The 21,195-nt window shown below is 35.4% G+C and overlaps 1 protein-coding gene across 1 annotated transcript in view; it reads right to left on the bottom strand.

Annotated features, from left to right (window-relative positions):
* The window catches only part of LOC100931720 (bifunctional epoxide hydrolase 2-like), a 35,747-nt gene extending 16,129 nt beyond the window's left edge, over positions 1 to 19,618 (bottom strand). The window contains 8 exon segments of the mRNA XM_031949267.1: positions 233 to 270; positions 8,635 to 8,710; positions 9,132 to 9,227; positions 12,537 to 12,611; positions 14,341 to 14,463; positions 17,317 to 17,360; positions 17,362 to 17,556; positions 18,620 to 19,618. Of these exon segments, the coding sequence (XP_031805127.1) occupies positions 233 to 270; positions 8,635 to 8,710; positions 9,132 to 9,227; positions 12,537 to 12,611; positions 14,341 to 14,463; positions 17,317 to 17,360; positions 17,362 to 17,556; positions 18,620 to 18,767 (795 nt within the window). The 5' untranslated portion in view covers positions 18,768 to 19,618.
* Positions 19,619 to 21,195: the final 1,577 nt, after the last annotated feature.

The following is a 21,195-nucleotide window of genomic DNA, read 5'->3' as shown; positions in this document are numbered from 1 at the left end:
AAATACTAATGAATTGACTCTTCATGCTTTTTGGGGATTCGTACAAAAGCAATTTCCACATTTCAACATTATACTGAGAAAGTAACTTAGGTTAACTAAAGACTAAGATGATAGAAGTTTAGAAAAGCAAATGTCTCTTTCTATCTCTAGGAGGGAATTCAATTAGTTTCTGGAGGCTAGTCTGCATTAGTGAAATGGGATTGAAAAAAATTGCCAAACAGTTCTTCCTTACCTTACATATGACTTCCTGGGAATATTCTTCTATTTCTGAAGGAAAGAAAAAATTTCTATCATGTAATTTATTCTATCATGTAAACCTATTCTGGAACATCAAAACTCCAGAATGATGGTCATGTGTCAAGTCATCTCTTTACTTATTCCAGAGGAAGTGATAGCTGCCCAGGTTTTACTATAACATATAGGGAACATTTTAAAATTTGCAAAGTGCTTCACATAATTTGATGATAGATTGGGGATGGAGCCAAGATGGCGGAGAAGGCACACATGACTTTCTGAGCCTCTCTCATACCCTCACTACCAATTATTAAATACAGACTCAAAAATAGCACTTGACTGGTAAAATTCACAAAGATTGGAAGTGCAACAACTTACCAGACGAAGATAATCTGGAAGATTGCCAGAAAAGGTTTGTCCTGAGTAATGCAAACAGGAATAGAACCAGAAGCTAGCATATTGAGCAGACCAGGTCGGGGTGGCCTCTCTGGTTAGAAAATTTACAGAGACGACTCTGCCATAGGCTGACTGCTCTGTCCATATACCTATCCCTACTTTGCAGAGGAAGCTGGTAACCTCCTTTCTCTGAAGGCAGATCTTAAAGGCTTTAAAAAATGAGTAAAAGAATCAAAAGGACAATCAATAGCTTCTATACAGAAAGAAAGCAGGTTTTTAACCGTGAGGAGACTAATAGCAGGCAGTCTCCAGACAAAACTGCAAAGGGAATATAATCTAATCCCCATCACACAAGGCTCTCCTAGAAAAAAAAAACTATAAAAAATCTTAAAAGAGAGCTAGAAGAAAAATGGGGAAGGGAAAGAGAAGTTATGCTATACTGAAATGTGAATTGGAAAAGGTAAAGAACTCCCAGGAACTGCAGGGAAATAGAATTTGTGAATTGGAAAAGGTAAAGAACTCCCAGGAAAGCAGGATTTATGAATTGGAAAAGGTAAAGAACTCCCAGGAAAGCAGGATTTATGAATTGGAAAAGATAAAGAACTCCCAAGAAAGTAGGATTTGTGAAATGGAAAAAGAAAATAACTCAGTAAAAAAAATTAGTGAAATGGAAAAAAATTCCATAGAGCAAAACAATATATTTAAAAATTCAATTGGACATATACAAAAAGAAGTAAAAAAGCTAATGAAGAAAATAACTCATTAAAAAATCAGAACTGAACAGATAGAAATGAATGATTCATTGAACCATCAAGAATCAGTCATGCAAAACCAAAAAAATGAAAAATTAGAAAAAAATGTTAAATATCTACTTGGAAAAACAACAGACCTGGAAAATAGATCTAGGAAAGATAATCTGAGGATTATTGGACTTCCCGAAAATTATGATGAAAAAAAGAGCCTAGATACTATTTACAGGAAATCATCAAAGAGAACTGCCCAGATGTAATAGAATCAGAAGGTAAAATAGGCATTTAAAGAATTTATCAAATACCTTCTGAAAAAGACCCTAAAATAAAACTCCAAGGAATATTAAATTTCAGAACTATCAGACCAAGGAAAAAATATTACAAGGAGCTAGAAAAAACAATTCAAATACCAAGGTGCCACAATAAGGATCACTCAAAATCTAGCTGCCTCCACATTAAAGTATCAAAAGGCCTGAAATCTGATATTCTGAAAAGCAAAAGAACTTGGGAATGCAGCCAAGAATAAACTACCCAGCTAAGCTGAGCATTTTCTTCCATGGAAGAAGATGGACATTTAATGATACAGATGAATTCCATTTGTTTCTAAGGAAAAAGCCAGTTCTAAACAAAAAATGTGATTTCTAACAATAGGACTCAAGAGAAGCAGAAAAAGGTAAAAGGAACTCTTGAGAACTGTATTTCTCTTCTGGATATATATAAAGAATACATGTATAACCTGTCAGATTGGCTAAGATGACAGGAAAAATTAATGATGATTGTTGGAGGGGATGCGGGAAAACTGGGACATTGATTCATTGTTGGTGGAGTTGTGAACGAATCCAACCATTTTGGAGAGTAGTTTGGAACTATGCTCAAAAAGTTATCAAACTGTGCATACCCTTTGATCCAGCAGCGTTATTACTGGGATTATATCCCAAAGAGATTATAAAGAAGGGAAAGGGACCTGTATGTGCACGAATGTTTGTGGCAGCCCTCTTTGTAGTGGCTAGAAACTGGAAACTGAATGGATGTCCATCAGTTGGAGAATGGCTGAATAAATTGTGGTATATGAATATTATGGAATATTACTGTTCTGTAAGAAATGACCAACAGGATGATTTCAGAAAGGCCTGGAGAGACTTACACGAACTGATGCTGAGTGAAATGAGCAGGACCAGGAGATCATTATATACTTCAACAACAATACTATATGATGACCAGTTCTGATGGACCTGGCCATCCTCAGCAACGAGATCAACCAAATCATTTCTAATGGAGCAGTAATGAACTGAACTAGCTATACCCAGAAAAAGAACTCTGGGAGATGACTAAAAACCATTACATTGAATTCCCAATCCCTATATTTATGCACACCTGCATTTTTGATTTCCTTCACAAGCTAATTGTACAATATTTCAGAGTCTGATTCTTTTTGTACAGCAAAATAACGTTTTGGTAATGTATACTTATTGTGTATCTAATTTATATTTTAATATATTTAACATCTACTGGTCATCCTGCCATCTAGGGGAGGGCGTGGGGGGGGTAAGAGGTAAAAAATTGGAACAAGACGTTTGGCAATTGTTAATGCTGTTAAGTTACCCATGCATATATCCTGTAAATAAAAGGCTATTAAATAAAAACCAAAAAAAAAAAAAAAGAATACATGTATAATTTGATTTTACTGATATAACATAAAAAAGGGAAGTAGAAATGGAAAAGGGATAGTGTCAGAAAAAGGGAATAGAGGACATAAAAAGAGAGAAACTACATCCTGTGAAGAAGCAAAGGAAACCTATCATATCTGAGGGAATTTAGAGAGGGGGAAGAACATTGTGTGAATCTTACTCTCATCAGAGTTGGTTTAAAGAGAAAATAATTGACATGTTTGGTTTACAGAGAAACTTTTCTCACCTCATTAAAAAGTGGGAGAGGAAAAGGGAAAAGGAAAAGAGTAATAAGGGAAGGGTACAAGAAAGGGGAAGGGATTCAAAGGGTCTTGGAGGGATCCTAAAGAGGGAGAGCTGCATGACACAAGTAGTGCCCATAAATTTAATACTGGGAAAGGGAGAAAGGGGGGGCAAGAAAAAGAAAAGCATAATCTGGGAATAATAAAATGGCAGAAAATACAGAATTATAATTTTAACCATACATGTGAATGGGATGAACTCTCCCATAAAGCAGAGGTGGATAGCAGACTGGATCAAAAGTCAGAACCCTACAATATGCTGTTTACAGGAAACACATTTAAAGCAGGGAGATACATACAGAATAAAGGTAAAAGGCTGGAGCAGAATCTATTATGCTTGAGGTGAAGTCAAAAAAGCAGGGGTAGGCATCCTTATCTCAGATCAAGCAAAAGCAAAAACTGATCTAATTAAAAGAGATAAGAAATGAAAGTATGTCTTGCTAAAGGGCAGCATAGACAATGAAGCAATATCAATACTAAACATATATGCACCAAGTGATATAGCATCTAACTTCCTAAAGGAAAAGTTAAGAGAGTTGCAAGAAGAAATAGACAGCAAAACTATAATAGTGGGAGATCTCAACCTTGCACTCTCAGAATTAGATAAATCAAACCACAAAACAAATAAGAAAGAAATTAAAGAAGTAAATAGAATATTAGAAAAATTAAGTATGATAGATCTTTGGAGAAAACTGAATGATGATAGAAAGGAGTATACTTTTTTCTCAACAGTTCATGGAACCTATACAAAAATTGACCATGTATTAGGATATAAAGACCTCAAAATTAAATGCAGGAAGGTAGAAATAGTAAATGCTTTCTTTTCAGATCACAATGCAATAAAAACTAATTCAACAAAAAGTTGGCGGTAAATAGGCCAAAAAGTAATTGGAAACTAAATAACCCCATCTTAAAGAATGATTGGGTGAAACAGCAAATTATAGACACAATTAATAATTTCACTCAAGATAATGACAACAATGAGATATCATATCAAAATTTGTGGGATGCAGCCAAAGTGGTAATAAGGGGAAATTTAATATTTTTATTTTTAGAGACTTACTTGAATAAAATGGAGAAAGAAAAGATCAATGAATTGGGCTTGCAACTTAAAAAGCTAGAAAAAGACTAAATTAAAACCCCCAATCAAATATTAAACTTGAAATTCTAAAATTAAAAGGAAAAATTAATAATATTGAAAGCAAAAAATCTATTGAATTAATAAATAAGACTGAGAGTTGATTTTATGAAAAAAAACAATAAAATAGATAAAGTTTTGGTAAATCTGATTTGAAAAAAGAAAGAGGAAAATCAAACTGTTAGTCTTAAAAATAAAAAGGGAGAACTTTCCACCAAGGAAGAGGAAATTAGAGCAATAATAAGGAGTTACTTTGTGCAACTTTATCCCAATAAATTTGATAACCTAAGTGAAATGGATGACTACCTCCAAAAATATAGGCTTCCCAGATTAACAGAGGAGGGAGTAAATTGCTTAAATAGTCCCATTTCAGAAAAAGAAATAGAACAAGCTATTAGTCAACTCCCTAAGAAAAAATCCCCAGGACCAGATGGATTTACATGTGAATTCTTCCAAACATTTAAAGAACAATTGGCCCCAATGGTATCTAAACTATTTGAAAAAACAGGGAATGAATGAGTCCTACCAAATCCCTTTTATGACACAGACATGGTACTAATACCTAAATCAGGTAGGTTGAAAACAGAGAAAGAAAATTATAGACCAATCTCCCTAATGAATATTGATGCTAAAATCTTAAATAAGATATTGGCAAAAAGACTACAGAAAGTCATCCCCAGAATAATACACCATGATCAAGTAGGATTTATACCAGGAATGCAGAGCTGGTTCAATATTAGGAAAACTATTAGTATAATTGACCATATTAATGACCAAATTAGCAAAAATCATATGATCATCTCAATAGATGCAGAAAAACATTTGATAAAATCCATCATCCATTCCTATTAAAAACACTAAAGAGTATAGGAATAAATGGACTTTTCCTTAAAATAAACAGTAGCATCTATTTAAAACCATCAGTAAGCATCATATGTAATGGAGATAAACTGGAACTATTCTCAATAAGATCAAGAGTGAAACAAGGTTGCCCACTATCACTATTACTATTTAATATTGTATTAGAAATGCTAGCTTTGGCAATAAGAGTTGAGAAAGAGATTAAAGGAATTAGAGTAGGTAATGAGGAAACCAAATTATCACTCTTTGCAGATGATATGATGCTACACCTAGAGAACTCCAGAGATTCTACTAAAAAGCTATTAGAAATAATCCACACCTTTAGCAAAGTTGCAGGATACAAAATAAATCCACATAAGTCATCAGCATTCTTATATATCACTAACAAAATCCAACACTTAGAGTTACAAAGAGAAATTCCATTTAAAGTAACTACCAATAGTCTAAAATATTTAGGAATCTATCTGCCAAGGGAAAATCAGGAACTATATGAGCAAAACTACAAAACACTTTCCACACAAATAAAGTCAGAGCTAACCAATTAGAAAAATATTAAATGTTCTTGGATAGGGCGAGCAAATATAATAAAGATGACAATACTCTCTAAACTAATCTATTTATTTAGTGCTACACCAATCAGACTCCACTCAAAATATTTTAATGACCTAGAAAAAAATAACAACAAAATTCATTTGGAAGAACTAAAGGTCAAAAATTTCAAAGGAATTAATGAAGAGAAAAGCAAATGAAGGTGGCCTAGCTGTACCAGATCCAAAACTACATTATAAAACAGTGGTCATCAAAACCATTTGGTACTGACTAAGAAATGACTAGTTGATCAGTGGAATAGGTTAGGCTCACAGAACATAATAGCCAATGACTATAACAATCTAATATTTAATAAACCAAAAAGCCCCACCTTTTGGAAAAAGAATTCACTATTTGACAAAAACTGCTGGGAAAATTAGAAACTAGTATATCAGAAAGTAGGCACAGACCCACACCTAACACCATATACCAAGATAAAGTCGAAATGGGTTCATGATCTAGACATAAAGAAGGACACTATATAAACAAATGAGAAGAACAGAGGATAGTTTAACCTCTCAGATTTGTGGAGGAGGAAGGAATTTGTGAGCAAAGAAGAACTAGAGATCATTATTGATCATAAAATAAATCATTTTGATTATATCAAGTTAAAAAGCTTTTGTACAAACAAAACTAATACAGACAAGATTAGAAGGGAAGCAATAAACTGGGAAAAATGTTTACATTCAAAGGATCTGATAAAGGCCTCATTTCTAAAATCCATGGAGAATTGACTCAAATTTATAATACTTCAAGCCATTCTCCAATTGATAAATGATCAAAGGATATGAACAGATAATTTTCAGATGAAGAAATTGAAACTATCTCTAGTCATATGAAAAAGTGTTCCAAATCATTATTGATTAGAGAAATGCAAATCAAGACAATTCTGAGATAATACTACATACCTGTCAGAATTGGCTAGAATAACAGGGAAAGATAATGCAGAATGCTGGAGAGGATGTGGGAAAACTGGGACACTGATACATTTTTGGTGGAATTGTGAATACATCCAGCCATTCTGGAGAGCAATTTGGAACTATGCTCAAAAAGTTATCAAACTATGATCCAGCATATGATCCCTTTGATCCAGCAGTGTTACTACTGGACTTATATCCCAAAGAGATTTTAAAGAAGGGAAAGGGACCTGTGTGTGCAAGAATGTTTGTGGCAGCCCTCTTTGTAATGGCCAGAAACTGGAAACAGAATGGATGCCCATCAATTGGAGAATGGCTGAATAAATTGTGGCATATGAATATTATGGAATATTATTGTTCTGTAAGAAATGACCAACAAGATGATTTCAGAAAGGCCTGGAGTGACTTACATGAACTGATACTGAGTGAAATGAGCAGGACCAGGAGGTCATTATATATTTTAATAACAATACTATATGATGATCAATTCTGATGGACATGGCCCTCTTCAACAATGAGATGAACCAAATCAGTTTCAATAGAGCAGTAATGAATTGAACCAGCTATACCCAGCAAAAGAACTCTTGGAGATGACTATGAACCTTTACCTAGCCTTCCCTATTCCTCTATTTTTGTCCACTTGCATTTTTAATTTCCTTCACAGGCTAATTGTACACTATTTCAAAGTCCGATTCTTTTTGTACAGCAAAATAACTGTATGGGCATGTATACATATACTGTATTTAACTTATACTTTAACATATTTAACATGTATTGGTCAACTTGCCATCTGGGGGAGGTGGTGGTGGGAAGGAGGGGAATAGTTGGAACAAAAGGTTTTGCGATTGTCAGTGCTAAAAAATGACCCATGCATATATCTTGTAAATAAAAAGGTATAATAAAAAAAGAAAAAATAATTTGATGATGACAATAATCCTGCAAGACAGGTACTTCTATCATTCCCACTTTGCATATGAAGAAGCTTAATAGAGAATGATCTTATCCATGGCCAAGTGGCTTCAAACAAAGGCTGTGACAAGCATTCCCTTAAAAAATGAGGGAACTGCTGACAAATAGGTTCAATCTAGCTAAATTACACACTGAGGGATTCATGGAGAGAGGGGCCTTTGAGACACAGTTAAATTCATTGATTCCAGGTTAAACTGATAGCAAGCATCAGAAGCAGGACTTCAAAAAGTCAATGTTGTTTCCACAGCATCAAGATGTCTGCTCAGTATATTAGGGTTTGGTTTGAAAGGATTGATGAGACCCTAGAGACGAATTTTTGTTGATGTTGAGTTGTTTCATTCCTGTCTAACCCTTTTTGACTTCATTTAGGGTTTTCTTAGCAAAGATACTGGAGTGGTTTACCACTTCCTACTCCAGCTCCTTTTACGGATGAGGAAACTGAGGGACACAGGGATAATTTACTTGTTCAGTGTCACTAGGCTGAAGCTCAATGTCTGAGGACAGATTTGAACTCCTGAAGATGTGTCTTCCTGATTCTAGACCCAGTATTGTATATCATCTGAGCTCTAGATGTCAACTGATCTGACCCTTACTGTTGAGAAATGAGGACAATAAGGATCAGAGAAGGTGAAATAATTTGTTTTTGTCATACTCCTAATAAGCAGTGGAACTAGTCTTAAATAAAAGAATAATTTACTTAGCAGGGAGAAAGGAAGAGAATAAACTTTTATTAAGTGCCTACTATATGCCAAGTACTATGCTTTTACAAATGTGATCTTATTTGATAAACTCTATAAAAATGAACTCATCATGGGGGGGCAGAAGAATCGCCATAGCCTTTCATATCTGGAACAATAACCCAGTAGCCTGCTTCTGCTAGAGCTGGGATCTAAAGAATGAGATGAAGCACTTAGTATTAATGACCTTGCCCTGTTCTGCTCTCTTTTTTATTGGCCTAAAGTAATTAAAAGAAATTCAGAGAATTTGCATGACCCCACATCCCAGTTAGTTGTTTCTTTTTGTTTGTAAGTTTTTTGAGTTTTTGGTTGAGGGCGAATGGAGAAGTAAGCAGTGTTCAGACTCATGATTTCAACAATAAAGGCAACTCCCATTATGTAAACTCTTTCCACTCATACAGGTCTCTTGTCACTTATTTTTTAAGAGAGTTACTGAGTAATTGTCAGTCATAAATCAGTATTACCTGACTTATGCTCAACACTCTCTTTACTATTCTTCATCATGAATGAGGCTACTCCTCTTCCCCTCAACTCATTCCCACCAAAATGGAGTCAATCTGGGCTGAGACTTACCTGATACCTCCAAGAGAACCAGCTTTCAGGAAAACCATGGCAGAGGACCACAACAGGCCCAGAACCCATCTCCACGAAATGCTGCTGCATACCAGGCTGTGTGAGAGACAGAGAGACTGTAGAGTGGACAATGGATGCAAAGGCGTAGCCTCCACATTCTCTGATCACTGCTGGCCTTCATGTGGTTGTTGGTCACCCATAAGGTCTAGCAGGCACTCCCTTTCCTCCTCTCCCTCCCCAATTCTATGCATATACTGAATAGAGAGAGAACAGAACAATGCATACACTGCATTAGAGGAAGAGAGGGAGGAAGAAGGAGAGGGGGAAAGGCAGAAAAAGAAGAGAAGGCAGGAGAGTGAAAGAGAGAAGAATGGGGTGGGAATAAAAGGGGAGAGATGAAAAAAGAAAAAGGAGGAAGAGAGGGGAAAAAAGAAAGATAGAGGAGGGAGAGAGAGGAAAATAGAAAATGGGAGGGAGAGCAAAAAGGAGGGGAGAAAATGAAAGATAGAAGAGGGAGGGGAGTGAGACAGAGGAAAGGAAAAGAGAAGAAGGAAGAGATGAAGGGAGGGAAAGAGGAAAAGAAATAGAGAATATGCAGGGGAAAGGGAGGGAGAGAGGCAGAAAGAGAAGAGAAGGAATGAGAGGGGAATAAGAGGGATTGTGAAGGTCACTTAGTTCAACCTTTCATTCTATAGGATACTGAGACTCAGAGAATTTAAATGATTTCCAAAGGTTCCACAAGTACTAAGTGATGAGCGGAACTTGAATCCAATTCCTTGACTCCAAATCCAATGCTCTTTTTATCTTAAATATTAATAGCTAGCATGTGAGATTGTGCTTTAAGGTTTACAAAAATTATCTTAATTTTGTTTTGACAATACACCTTGAAGGTAGGTAATAATGATGATAATAATAACTTACATTTAGATTGTACTTACTATGTGCAGGAATTTGCTAATTATTATCTCATTCAACCATTACAACAAAATTAGGATTGGTGCTATTGTCATTCCCATTTTATAGCTGAGCAAACTGAAGGAAGGTAGGTAGAAATCTCTCTGTATTTATGGCTGTGAGATATGGCACAAGAACCTCCAAAGAATCAAAAGTCATGATGACTTACTTCTGAAGATTATTCTTCTTTGTACATAGCTCTTTATTTGTTGCTTCTCCATTAAACTGTGGATTCCTTGAGATAAGGAACTATCTCCCTAGCATTTAGTATAATTCATGTCACAGGATAAATTTTTAATAAATGCTTGTTGACTGACTCATAGCAACAGAGAGACACAAAACAGGGCATGAATAGGCTGCAATACAAATAACAGCAAAATAGTACAGAAGCTGTCGTTGAAGACATGTATATATGAAAAAGAAGAAGGGTTGATCATGAGGTGATAAGAAAGGATAAATAACTGATGGATAACAGAATACCTACAATGTCAAGAAAAAACGAAATTGGAGAAGGCCCCTACCACACTTGGTAAACTCCCTTTGGTGAACTTCAGGGAAAACATAGACAAAAGTTACCTCTGATAGCAGGCCTGATTCGGTGGCCATATATATCACTAGCTCAAATGTCCATTTACAGCTCCCCTAAGTCCAAAACAGGACATTTCAATCTCTAGCTTTAAAAGCTCCTTTCTCCCATCTAAGGATATTGTTGTGAGATCTTGTTACCAGGTAAACATGTCTAGAAGAAGGCACCTAAGGATTAGTGATTGTAACTGTGCAAAAATAAATAACCTTTTGTACAACCTGCTTATCAAGTTAGAGAAAAAAATAACAGACTGGGAGATGCTTGAGGACATAGATTGTTTTTCCCCTTCTTTTTATTTTTATATCTAGCCTCAGATATTCACTAGCTGTGTGATTCTGGGCAATTCATTTAATCTCTTTCTCAATTACTATTTAAAAAATTTTAAATACACATTGCTTTATGAATCATGTTGGGAGAGAAAAAGCAAAGCAAAAGAGAAAAATGATGGAAGATATTAAAAAACAGAGAAAAGAAGTGAACATAGCATGTACTGATTTACATTCAGTCTCCTTAGTTCTTTTTCTGGATGGACATGGCATTTTCTGTCCAAACTCTATTGGAGTTGCTCACTGAACCACTGTGAAGAATCAAATCTTTTATAGTTGATATTATTGCATATTCTTCTTGTTATTGTGTACAATGTATTCCTGATTCTGCTTGTTTCTTTCAGCATCAATTCGTGTAAATCTTTTCATGTCTTTCTAAAATTGACCTATTCATCATTATTTTTGATAGAAAATAAGATTCCATTATCTTCATATTCCATAATTTGTTCTGCCATTTCCCCAAGTGATGAGCATCTACTCATTTTCCAATTCCTTGCTACTACAAAAAGAGCTGCCACAAAACATTTTTGCACATGTGGGTCCTTTTCCCTCCTTTATGGTTTCCTTGGAAGACAGACCCAGTAATGGCACTGCTGGGTCAAAGGATATGAACAGCTTGAAAGCCATTTGTGCATAGTTCCAGATTGTTCTCCAGAATGGTTGGATCATTTCACAACTCCCATTTATCTAATTTTTAAAGTTCAGGATAAAAATAGGACCTACCTCACGGGATTGTTGTGTAGAACAAATAACATATGGAAAACCCTTTGCAAAACTTAATCTGCTCTATATATGCTAGCTATTATCACTGTTATCATAGTAAATGTTGTTAATATATCACTTTTCTAATTAATGACATGTTTAAATATTAGAAAATGAGAAATTAATAAATCCTAACACAAAAATTGTATATCTTTAATTTGTGCAAAAGGGTGCTATGGCTTTATTTTGGCATTGCTCAGTATCCCTGCCATACATTAGGGACCCTGGGATGTCTTCAACATTGATAGCACCAGCTATATCTGAGATTATCTTAAGATCTGACCACAGCCATTATGCCCAATGCAGGGGATACAGTTCATCATCTCAAGGAACTCACAGTCTAATGGAGAAACAACAAACAAACAACTATGTAGAAAGAAGAATAATCATTAGAAGTAGATGACCATAGTTTTTGATTTTTTGGAGATTGTTGTGCCATATCTCACAACCATAAAATATACAGAAGTATCTCTACACTTCCTTTTCTCAGTTTCCTCAGCTGTAAAATGGAAATAATAACAACACCTACCTCCTAATTTTGTTGTCATGGTCAAATGAGGAGTAAATTCTTGCACACAGTAAGTGCAATCCAAATGTAAATTATTGTTATTATATTACCTACCTCCTCTCATATGACCTGCCTGGTCAAACATTCCTGTCCCTTTTTTTAATATGGTGACCAGTGCTTGTAGGGAGAAGTGAAATGCTACAACAGTATGGACAAACACTCTCATTTCTCACTCCTGCCCACCCTCATTCACAACTAATTGTCCTTACCTTAACTTCAACATATCCATGGACAACATTGCTTGGCTGTACCACAATAGGCCGCATCTTATTTTGGTGGAGAAACTGAAAGCAAAAATTATGATGAACAACAAGCCCTTAGTCTCCTTCCATAAATATTTTCAGTGTTTTTTAGGGTGTTGAGGTTGGTAAAGAAACCTCTAAACCATGGAAGGAGCAACTAGGATGGTGAAGAATCTTGAGATCAGATCATATAAGTATTATTCAAAGGAACCCATCATGTTTGAACTGGAGAAGACTTCAAAAAGGGCTTCCAACCTGGGATACAAATACCATCCCTTAGGGATGTAGAAGATATGGAAAATATTTGGTAAATAACACCATCATATTGAAATATATTAAAATTAATGGTGTTGCTAAAAAAAAGTGAAATGGAGAAAGAATAAAGAGCAGATAGGGAAAGGGCTAGAAAAAAGACAAAGTAATATACTGCATCTGAAAAATATGAGATAATGAATTGAAGGAATAATTACTATTGACCAAAATAAAATGATGAGGTTTGAATATAAAACCCTTTTCTGGAGGGCTGAGCAAGATGGTGAAGAAGAGGCAGGCACTTGCCTGAGCTCTACCAAATTTTCCTCCAAACAATTTAATGTCTCAAAATTAATTCTGAAGCTGCAGAACCAAGAAAAGGGTGGGGTGAAACAATTTCCCAGCCCAAATATATGTTAGAAGAATTATAAAAAAGATTTCACTCAGGATCTTCAACGAAACAGAGGATTTTCAAGCATTCTAGATTTAAAAAAAGATTAGAGCTAAACAGAAAAACTCTTTCAAATACAAGACTCAAGAAGCATAAAAAGATAAACAGGAAAGAGAAAACAGGGATTCAATAAGGTTAAATTATTTACATCCCTATACAGGAAGATGATACTTGTAACTCTTAATAATTATATCAATATTAGGGTAATTAGGAGGGGTATACATAGACAGATCGTGCAGTTATAAGTTGACTTAGATGGAATGATAGAAAAAAATTAAAGGGTAAGAAAGAGGATTGCACTAGGAGAAGAGAAAAGGAAGAGAAAGAATGGGGAAATTATCTCACATGAAGGGGGCATGAAAGACCTATTACAGTAGAGAGAAAAAATGAGACTGAACTTCACTCCCATTAAATTTGGTTCAAGGAGGGAATAAATAATATGCATACATAGTTGGGTATAGTAATCTATTCTATCCTACAGGAGGTAAAGGGAAAGGAGACAAGAATGTGGGGCATGCTAATAAAAGGGAAGGCCGATTCATGGAGGTGGTGATCAGAAATAAAACATTGATGAGGAAGGATAGGGTGAAAGACAGAGAGAAAGAAAGAGAGAGAGTGAGAGTGTATTGTGTGTGTGTGTATGAGAGAGAGAGAGAGAGAGAGAGAGAGAAAGAAAGAAAGAGAGAGAGAGAAGGAGGTAGGGATAGAAGGGAGGAGGGAGGAAGCAGGAAGGGAGAGAGAGAGAAAGAAGGGAGAAATAAGATGAAGGGGAAATCCATAGTTAGTAATCATAACCATATATGAATGGAATGAACTCATATATAAAATAGAAGCATAGCAGAATGGATTAACAATTAAAATCCCAAAATAGATTGTTTATAAGAAACACATTTAAAGCACACAAAAAAGAAATGTAGGAAGTTGGAGAAAAATCAATTAAAGTACAAGGACTTAGAACAATAAAGAATTTTTAAAAATCATCCACAAAGGCTAAATCAAAAAGGCTTTTTATTCTTAGATCAAAATTAGCTCCAACAATTAACACAACAACTTTAAGCTTATAATCACCTGTATGCCAGTTGATTTTTCCAATTCCTTCAGAGCCACGTCAGTATCTTGGACAAAGATTATGACCATTCCTACTTCACGAGCTTTCTTGAGGTTGGCTTCATCATCATCCAAGAAAATAGCCTGAAATAAGAGAAAATTAATCTATGGCATAAAATGTTTTAAGATAAAGTTATCTGTCAAACATAATTCAAAGAGACATAAAAGATCCTAAATTCCCACTGAGACAGGTCCCAAAGACATCTAACCCAACTCTCTCCTTGCAAAATGCAAAGAAACTAAGGCCAAGGGAAACTTAAGTCAGCCTAATACAGTAAAATTAACAATTTTAAAAAATCCACTTAAGTCTACTTCTTATAGTCCCAGAATCTAGCATAGTATAAAGCCTGCAGGGGAATAACCAAGGCTTGAAATCTAGACCAAAGGGGAGCGTGCTGTGCTGTGGTTCTGAACCTGCACAACTTTACAACTGATTGATACTGGCTAAGTTCAGCAGCAGTCTATTGGAATTTCCAAGAAGCAATCATCCAATAAGTGTATTTCACAGACTCAAATCCAGGTTAGAAACTTGCAGAGTTCAGATTAGGAAAGTACTTATCAGATTTTGCCCTAGATCACACCATTTTGGAAACACTAAAAGCTTGCAATATCCAACTTGTGATTCTGGAATAACAGAAAAAAAGTTCAGCTCAGATAAGCATAAATATATACATACATAGAAGTATAGGCATATATATGAATATGGAAATAACTTAATTAAAAATCAGCTTAAGTCTGTATCCTATAGTTCTAGCATATAGCCCAATCTAAAAGCTGCCTTGGAATATCCAGGGTAGGAAATCCATATATATATAAAGAGAGAGACATATTTATATACATATATTTATATATAAAGTTATACACATATACACAAGTATATATGTATACACACATATACAAACACATATGTGTGCAGGTATATGTGTATATATTTTTCTTCATATATGTGCATATGCATATACACCCACATATATACATATATGCACACATATATATATATATAAGCATACACACATATGTAAAATATAATTTCATCCTCACCATTACCAGGGTCAACCTCAGAAATGATCCCTATGTTTCCTATCTCCCTCATCTTCCAGCAGAAAAAGATGCTACTATAACCCCAACATCTCTTTGTCAGCCATGTGAACTTTTGTGTTTGTCTTTTCCCAATCAAACATGAAAGCCATTGTCTTAATTCAGGCTCTATCACAGGAGCTAATGCATACATGCTTCTAACAAAGGACCTGGAAGTTTACAGGTTTCTCAACTTATACCAGAAATGATTTTTTTATGAAGATAATAATCAAGATCCTAAATTTCCACTGAGACAGGTCCCAAAGACATCTAACCCAACTCTCTCCTTGCAAAAATGCAAAGAAACTAAGGCCAAGGGAAAATGATTGAAGAGTTTTGCCCAAGGCCACAGATCTAGGAAAGAGCAGAACTGGGATTTAAAGCCAGATTCTGCCACCTCCAAATCCATCAGTCTTCTCAAGACAGTATACTACCTGAGGCCTTTCTTCCAGAATCCTTCCAGGACAAAATACAATTCAGAAGTAAAGACAAGAAAGAGTCTCAAAATCCTTTTCATGGGGAGCTCCCACTTAGAGGACTTCATGTCCTCCATGAAGGAAGCCTTCAGCTTGTTTATAACTTAAAAAGTTTCCTCATTAAACTAGCCATGCTAGGTAACAGAGAGGATAGAGTATGAAACTTGGAGATTCCTCTCCTAAGCTTATTTGCCAACGCCTCTTTAAATGATAGAATTAGAAATTTATCTTGATCATTTACAGGTTAAGTGACTTGCCCCTGATAACACAGCTAAAATACATCAAATTTAGGACTTGAGCTTCTGGACTCCATGGTTGGCACTCTAATAAATGCACCCTATTACTTCTCCTCTGATTTCTTTTTATTCAATTATGCTGCTTGAAAATCAATTAAGAATTGTGTTCTGCCTAAAATGATTATTTGAACAGATGTAGAATTCTAATTTCCACACATGTACTTTGGCAAAAACTTTAAAATGGTACCAGAATGAATAATGATCAAGAAATCTAATGAGAAACTACAGTAACCAACCTTATCCATCCTGAGAAATGCATAAAATGTTGAAACAGAAACCTACAGCAGGGTAAAGGAGAGAGTACCAAAAAAGCCAGCATCAGAAGAAACACTCCTATACTACATGTCAAGTGAATTCCCCCAAAGGTACTTGCCTTAGACATAAAGGGTGACATCATAGGAATATGGAAGAGCAAAGAAGAAATTATCTTTCAGGTCTATGATTAGGGCAGTAGTTCATGACTAAATAAAGGAAAGAGAGCACTACAGAAGATGAAATGGAAAATTTTAATGACAAGAAAAGAAAATTTTGAACAAATCCAATCTAGCTGAGATCAACAGGAAAATGGTTAGCCAGAAAAAAAATATAGCCTGTTTTTCCACAGCTTCTCTAACAATGGCCATTTTCCATTTTTGCTGTTTTTGCCAACTTGATGAGAGTTCCATTCCAATTTTCTTTTCTTTTCTTTTTTTTCGAGAATAATGCAAAAAAATTTAAAATTTATTTAAACATTATTTTTTAGCATTTAAAAAAATTGAGTTTCAAATATTTTTTCTCCCTAATGCTCCTTCCCACATGCATTAGAAAGTAAGCAATATGTCAACCATATTTTTCAAAGTTATTTTGCTTTTTCAGTTATCAACCTTGATTGCAACCTGCAATCAACCTGTAAGACCTTCCAATATTCAGGTGCTCTGTCTCTCCCACCTTATGTCACTCAGAGTAAGAGCAAAGTATTCTAGAGAGGCCCTGCTCTCTTTTCCTTATTCTACCTTTATCTCTTTCCTTCCTTCTATGTTTCCATTCCCACCTTCCTCTCCCAGCTTTGCTTTAGCTTCCTTAATCTTCCAACATTGCTTGTTACTCACTTTTCTGCTCAAATTAAGATATTCTTGCAATAAGGAAACTTCAGCTCACTTCATGTGGTGTCACCTTCAATGTCTCAAGGGCAAACTTATAAATCTCTGGGTCTGGCTTGGCCATTCCAGTGCGGCATGATTCTATCATTAGATCAAAGTGTTTTTCTAGGGTACCTGCCACCTGGGCAATGGTATGTCTGTGGGGACTATCATCCAACCATTTGTTGGTAAGAATGCAGGTTTTATATCCTAAAAGAGAAAAAAAAATACACATATGAAACAATTGTCACAAATGACTTTTTGAAAAGATAAAAACTATCCATAGAGATGCCATATAATTTACAAGAAAAGAACCAAACTGAGATGCACTGGAATAGCATGTCTAGTCTCCTATCTAACACAATTTCTTTTCTGGAGCTCTTTTCCCACATCTTCAGTTCTCAAAATCACAGTCTAGGTTTGAATGGGCCTTAAGATAATTTAGAATCTTTCCTCCTGGAATCCTCCTGTCACAAGTATGAAAATAAGTTGAATCTTCTCATTTATTTAGATGAAATAAATTGTACTCCACCATAACTACCAGGTATCAAACTTACTTATAGCCCTTGCTCTGGGATTTAAGGATTGTTTCTCTAATTTATTGCTGTGGAAACAGATGTGGCCACAACAAAGCCAATCAGTTTTTTAAGTGAATGGAAATATAGAAGGTAAATTTCTGTACTGTTTTGAGAAAATAAGAAAATGGGATGGTATATTTATAGCCTGCCTCCTAAAATATAGTAGAGTGGTTATAGACTTTTGCATACCTATGTGCAAAAGCATTCCACTTTGTCCTATCCCATATCAATGATGAATTCAGATCTCACAACTCACAAGTTAAACATTGCACTTCTAAAACAGAAATCTGAAACATGAAATTTGAAGTTGGTGTGATGAATCAAATACTTGAATTTTGAGTCAGAAAGACCTGAATTCAAATCCTACTTCTGACACTGCTTAATAGCTGTGTGACCAAACCCTTTAATCTCTCTGAGCTTTGGAAGATCTTGTAACAATGAACTAATATACAGGCTATGATATGCATCAGTGAAGGGAATCATTACACGAATGAAATCATCAATTTAAGGCATATCAATATTATTTTTTGCATTTATTCCTTGTTAAGGCTTAGTGTAGTCCACAACCTGATTCTTGAGCTTCTTTAAGTCTTTGATTTATGATATCAAAGAGAATTTTGTTTCATTTTGGACTAAATGTTTCTAAGTATTTATGGTGACCCTCAGATAGAAAGTATAAAGAATTTGGAACTTACCCTTATTTTTCAAAGTAATGGCAGCCTGAAGGATAGGATAATTGATCTTTCCTTTTGAAATCATCTCTTCAAACATTTTCTCTATAGAGAATTGCTCTGGGAGGCAGAAACCAGAGGCTGCAGAAAGCTTCCTACAATCTTCTTCCATGAGAGGAACCCATTATAAAAATAAATAGATAAGTCAATGCTGGAGAGGAAAAACAAGCACACTAATATACTGGCTTGTCTTGTCCTTGTGTTTGTTTGACATATTCAGAGAGAAAAAGTGATGGGACAAGTTACACTCCTGATGTTATTTTTTATCCTTAAGGTTCACAGTATTGAGATATAGATATACCCTAAGAAGGCTCACTAAAAATATCTTTGGAATAATTCCAGGAGCAGATGATACATTATACTTTTGCCCACTTAAAAAAAATTCTTGCCTTAGGACTTGATTATTCTCAAAACTTCATTCATAACTCAGAGATAACGGATATTTGATGTGGTGACATATTGAAAACATTTGTTTTGCAATTGGATGGTACTAAGTAAGAAAAACTTGAGTTCAGATCCCTCTTAAAATACTGATTAGCTGTATAATTCTGGGCAAGTCACACACTATGACTTCCAATCCCTCCACTCCTCAGTTCTCTCCTAAGTCATTGCCCCTACACTAGCCATTCTCTCCTTCTTTCTACTTCTTGATCCTTCAGTAACCAGGTCATCTCTGTACTGTTATCTTCTCTTGAATCTCTTGCTCCCTTATGATTGATTGGACCCTGCCAGTCTCAGCTTTAGATCACTCCCAGAATCCGTTGCCTTTGCTTCTAAACAAAGGTAGAGAAAATCACACCAAGGGCCTGAATGAACCTATTACAAATATATGCTATACAACCTCAATGGAGTTCTCACTGCTGCTGAGCAACCTCCTAAATTAATTCATTAAACAACTCAGTAGAGAAGTTCCTCCAAGCTTTTTCATCCCTCCTTAAAACTTAAATGACCTGACCTTCTCAAATGAGAATCTTGCCTGATATTTACTGGAAGAATTGAGGCCATTCATCAAGAGTTCCTTCTTCTCCCCTACTCTTTAGCTCATATCACTGAAATACCTTCTATCACTATTTCCTTTCCACCTGATGAGGTTGAGCTTCTTTCTCCTTGCTAAGATCAATACTTTTACCTGCCAAATAATTCCATTTCATTCTCTCAACTCCAACAGGTTGTCCCCTCTCATCTCTATTCTCTCAATGATCTTCAATTTCTCACTACTTACTGTTTACTTCCCTACTGTCTACAAACATTTCCATATCTCTTCCATCTTCAAAAACTCCCTTGATCTTTCCATTCACAGGCTTTTCCCATTTGGGGCTAAACACCTTGAAAATGTTGTCTTCAACAGGTACCTTCACTTCTCACTTTACCCTCTTCTTCACTACTTGATTCTCTGGTTTAACAACCTTATTATTCAATTAAAACTACTCTCTCCAGAGTAACCAGTGATCTTTTAATGGCCACATCTGATGACTTTTCTCTCAATCCTCATTTTTCCTGGGGTCAAGATCAAGTGTCTGACTGTGGATGATCAGACCAATATGAACTCAGAAGGTTCTACTATGGATCAGACACAAATAATCCATAGAATTATATAATTATGTAATTGATATATGACTGCCTAGGTTGATTTATCAATTATGTGCATTTAGAAGTACTTTACCAGTTCAAATCTCTTTAGAATTCTAGAATGGCACTGCTTGTAGTTATATATGGTTCATAGGTTCATTATAGAATCATATACATCACAAATCATATATATTTGATTGGTGCATCTGTGGACTCATGTAGCACATTAACTCCTTAAACTTTAGCTTCCCCTTAAACCCACTTTTCTTCTCAATTCCTTTATTTCTATCAAGGTTATTATCATCCTTCCATTTACTCAGAGTCTTCCCAGACTCCTTACTCTTCCTTATCACCCACATTTAATCAGTTACCAAGTCTCATAATTTCTATCTCCACAATAACTTTTGTCCCCTTCTCTCTTCTCACACAGCTTCCATCAACTCTTGCTGGGCCTTTGCTGTAAGTAGCTTCCTAATTGGTCTCCTTGACTCTATTGTTTTCTTTCTCTCCAATCTATCTTCTTTAGAGCTGCCGAAGTGATTTTCCTACAGCATAGGTTTGACCATATCAACCCCACAACCCCAGCTCCTACACTCCCTGCCCTGCCCCAGCTCAATACACTCTTTAGTCTCTGTATTACCTTTAGCATTAAATATAAATTCTTCAGTTTGGTCTTTCATATCCAATCTATTTCACTAGCACTATTATACATTACTCTCCTTGATGTACCCAATTGGATTTCTTGCAGTTACTCACTATCTTCTATTATTATTTCCTTGCCCAGGCTCTCCTAGGTGTCCAGAATGCACTCACTCCTCATTTCCATCTCTTAAAATTCTTTGTTTCCTTTAAATTCTGCTCAAATATGGCTTAATACAGAAAGCTTTTCCTGATTCCTCAACTGCTAAGGTTATCTTCTATTTATTTTTTTACATATATTGTATATAGAACAAATACAGATGTACATACTA

The sequence above is a fragment of the Sarcophilus harrisii genome, chromosome 2 (genome assembly GCF_902635505.1).
Source record: "Sarcophilus harrisii chromosome 2, mSarHar1.11, whole genome shotgun sequence".
Classification (NCBI taxonomy): domain Eukaryota; kingdom Metazoa; phylum Chordata; class Mammalia; order Dasyuromorphia; family Dasyuridae; genus Sarcophilus; species Sarcophilus harrisii.
The sequence above is the reverse complement of the archived record's forward strand: the minus strand, read 5'-3'. Positions and strand labels throughout refer to the sequence as shown.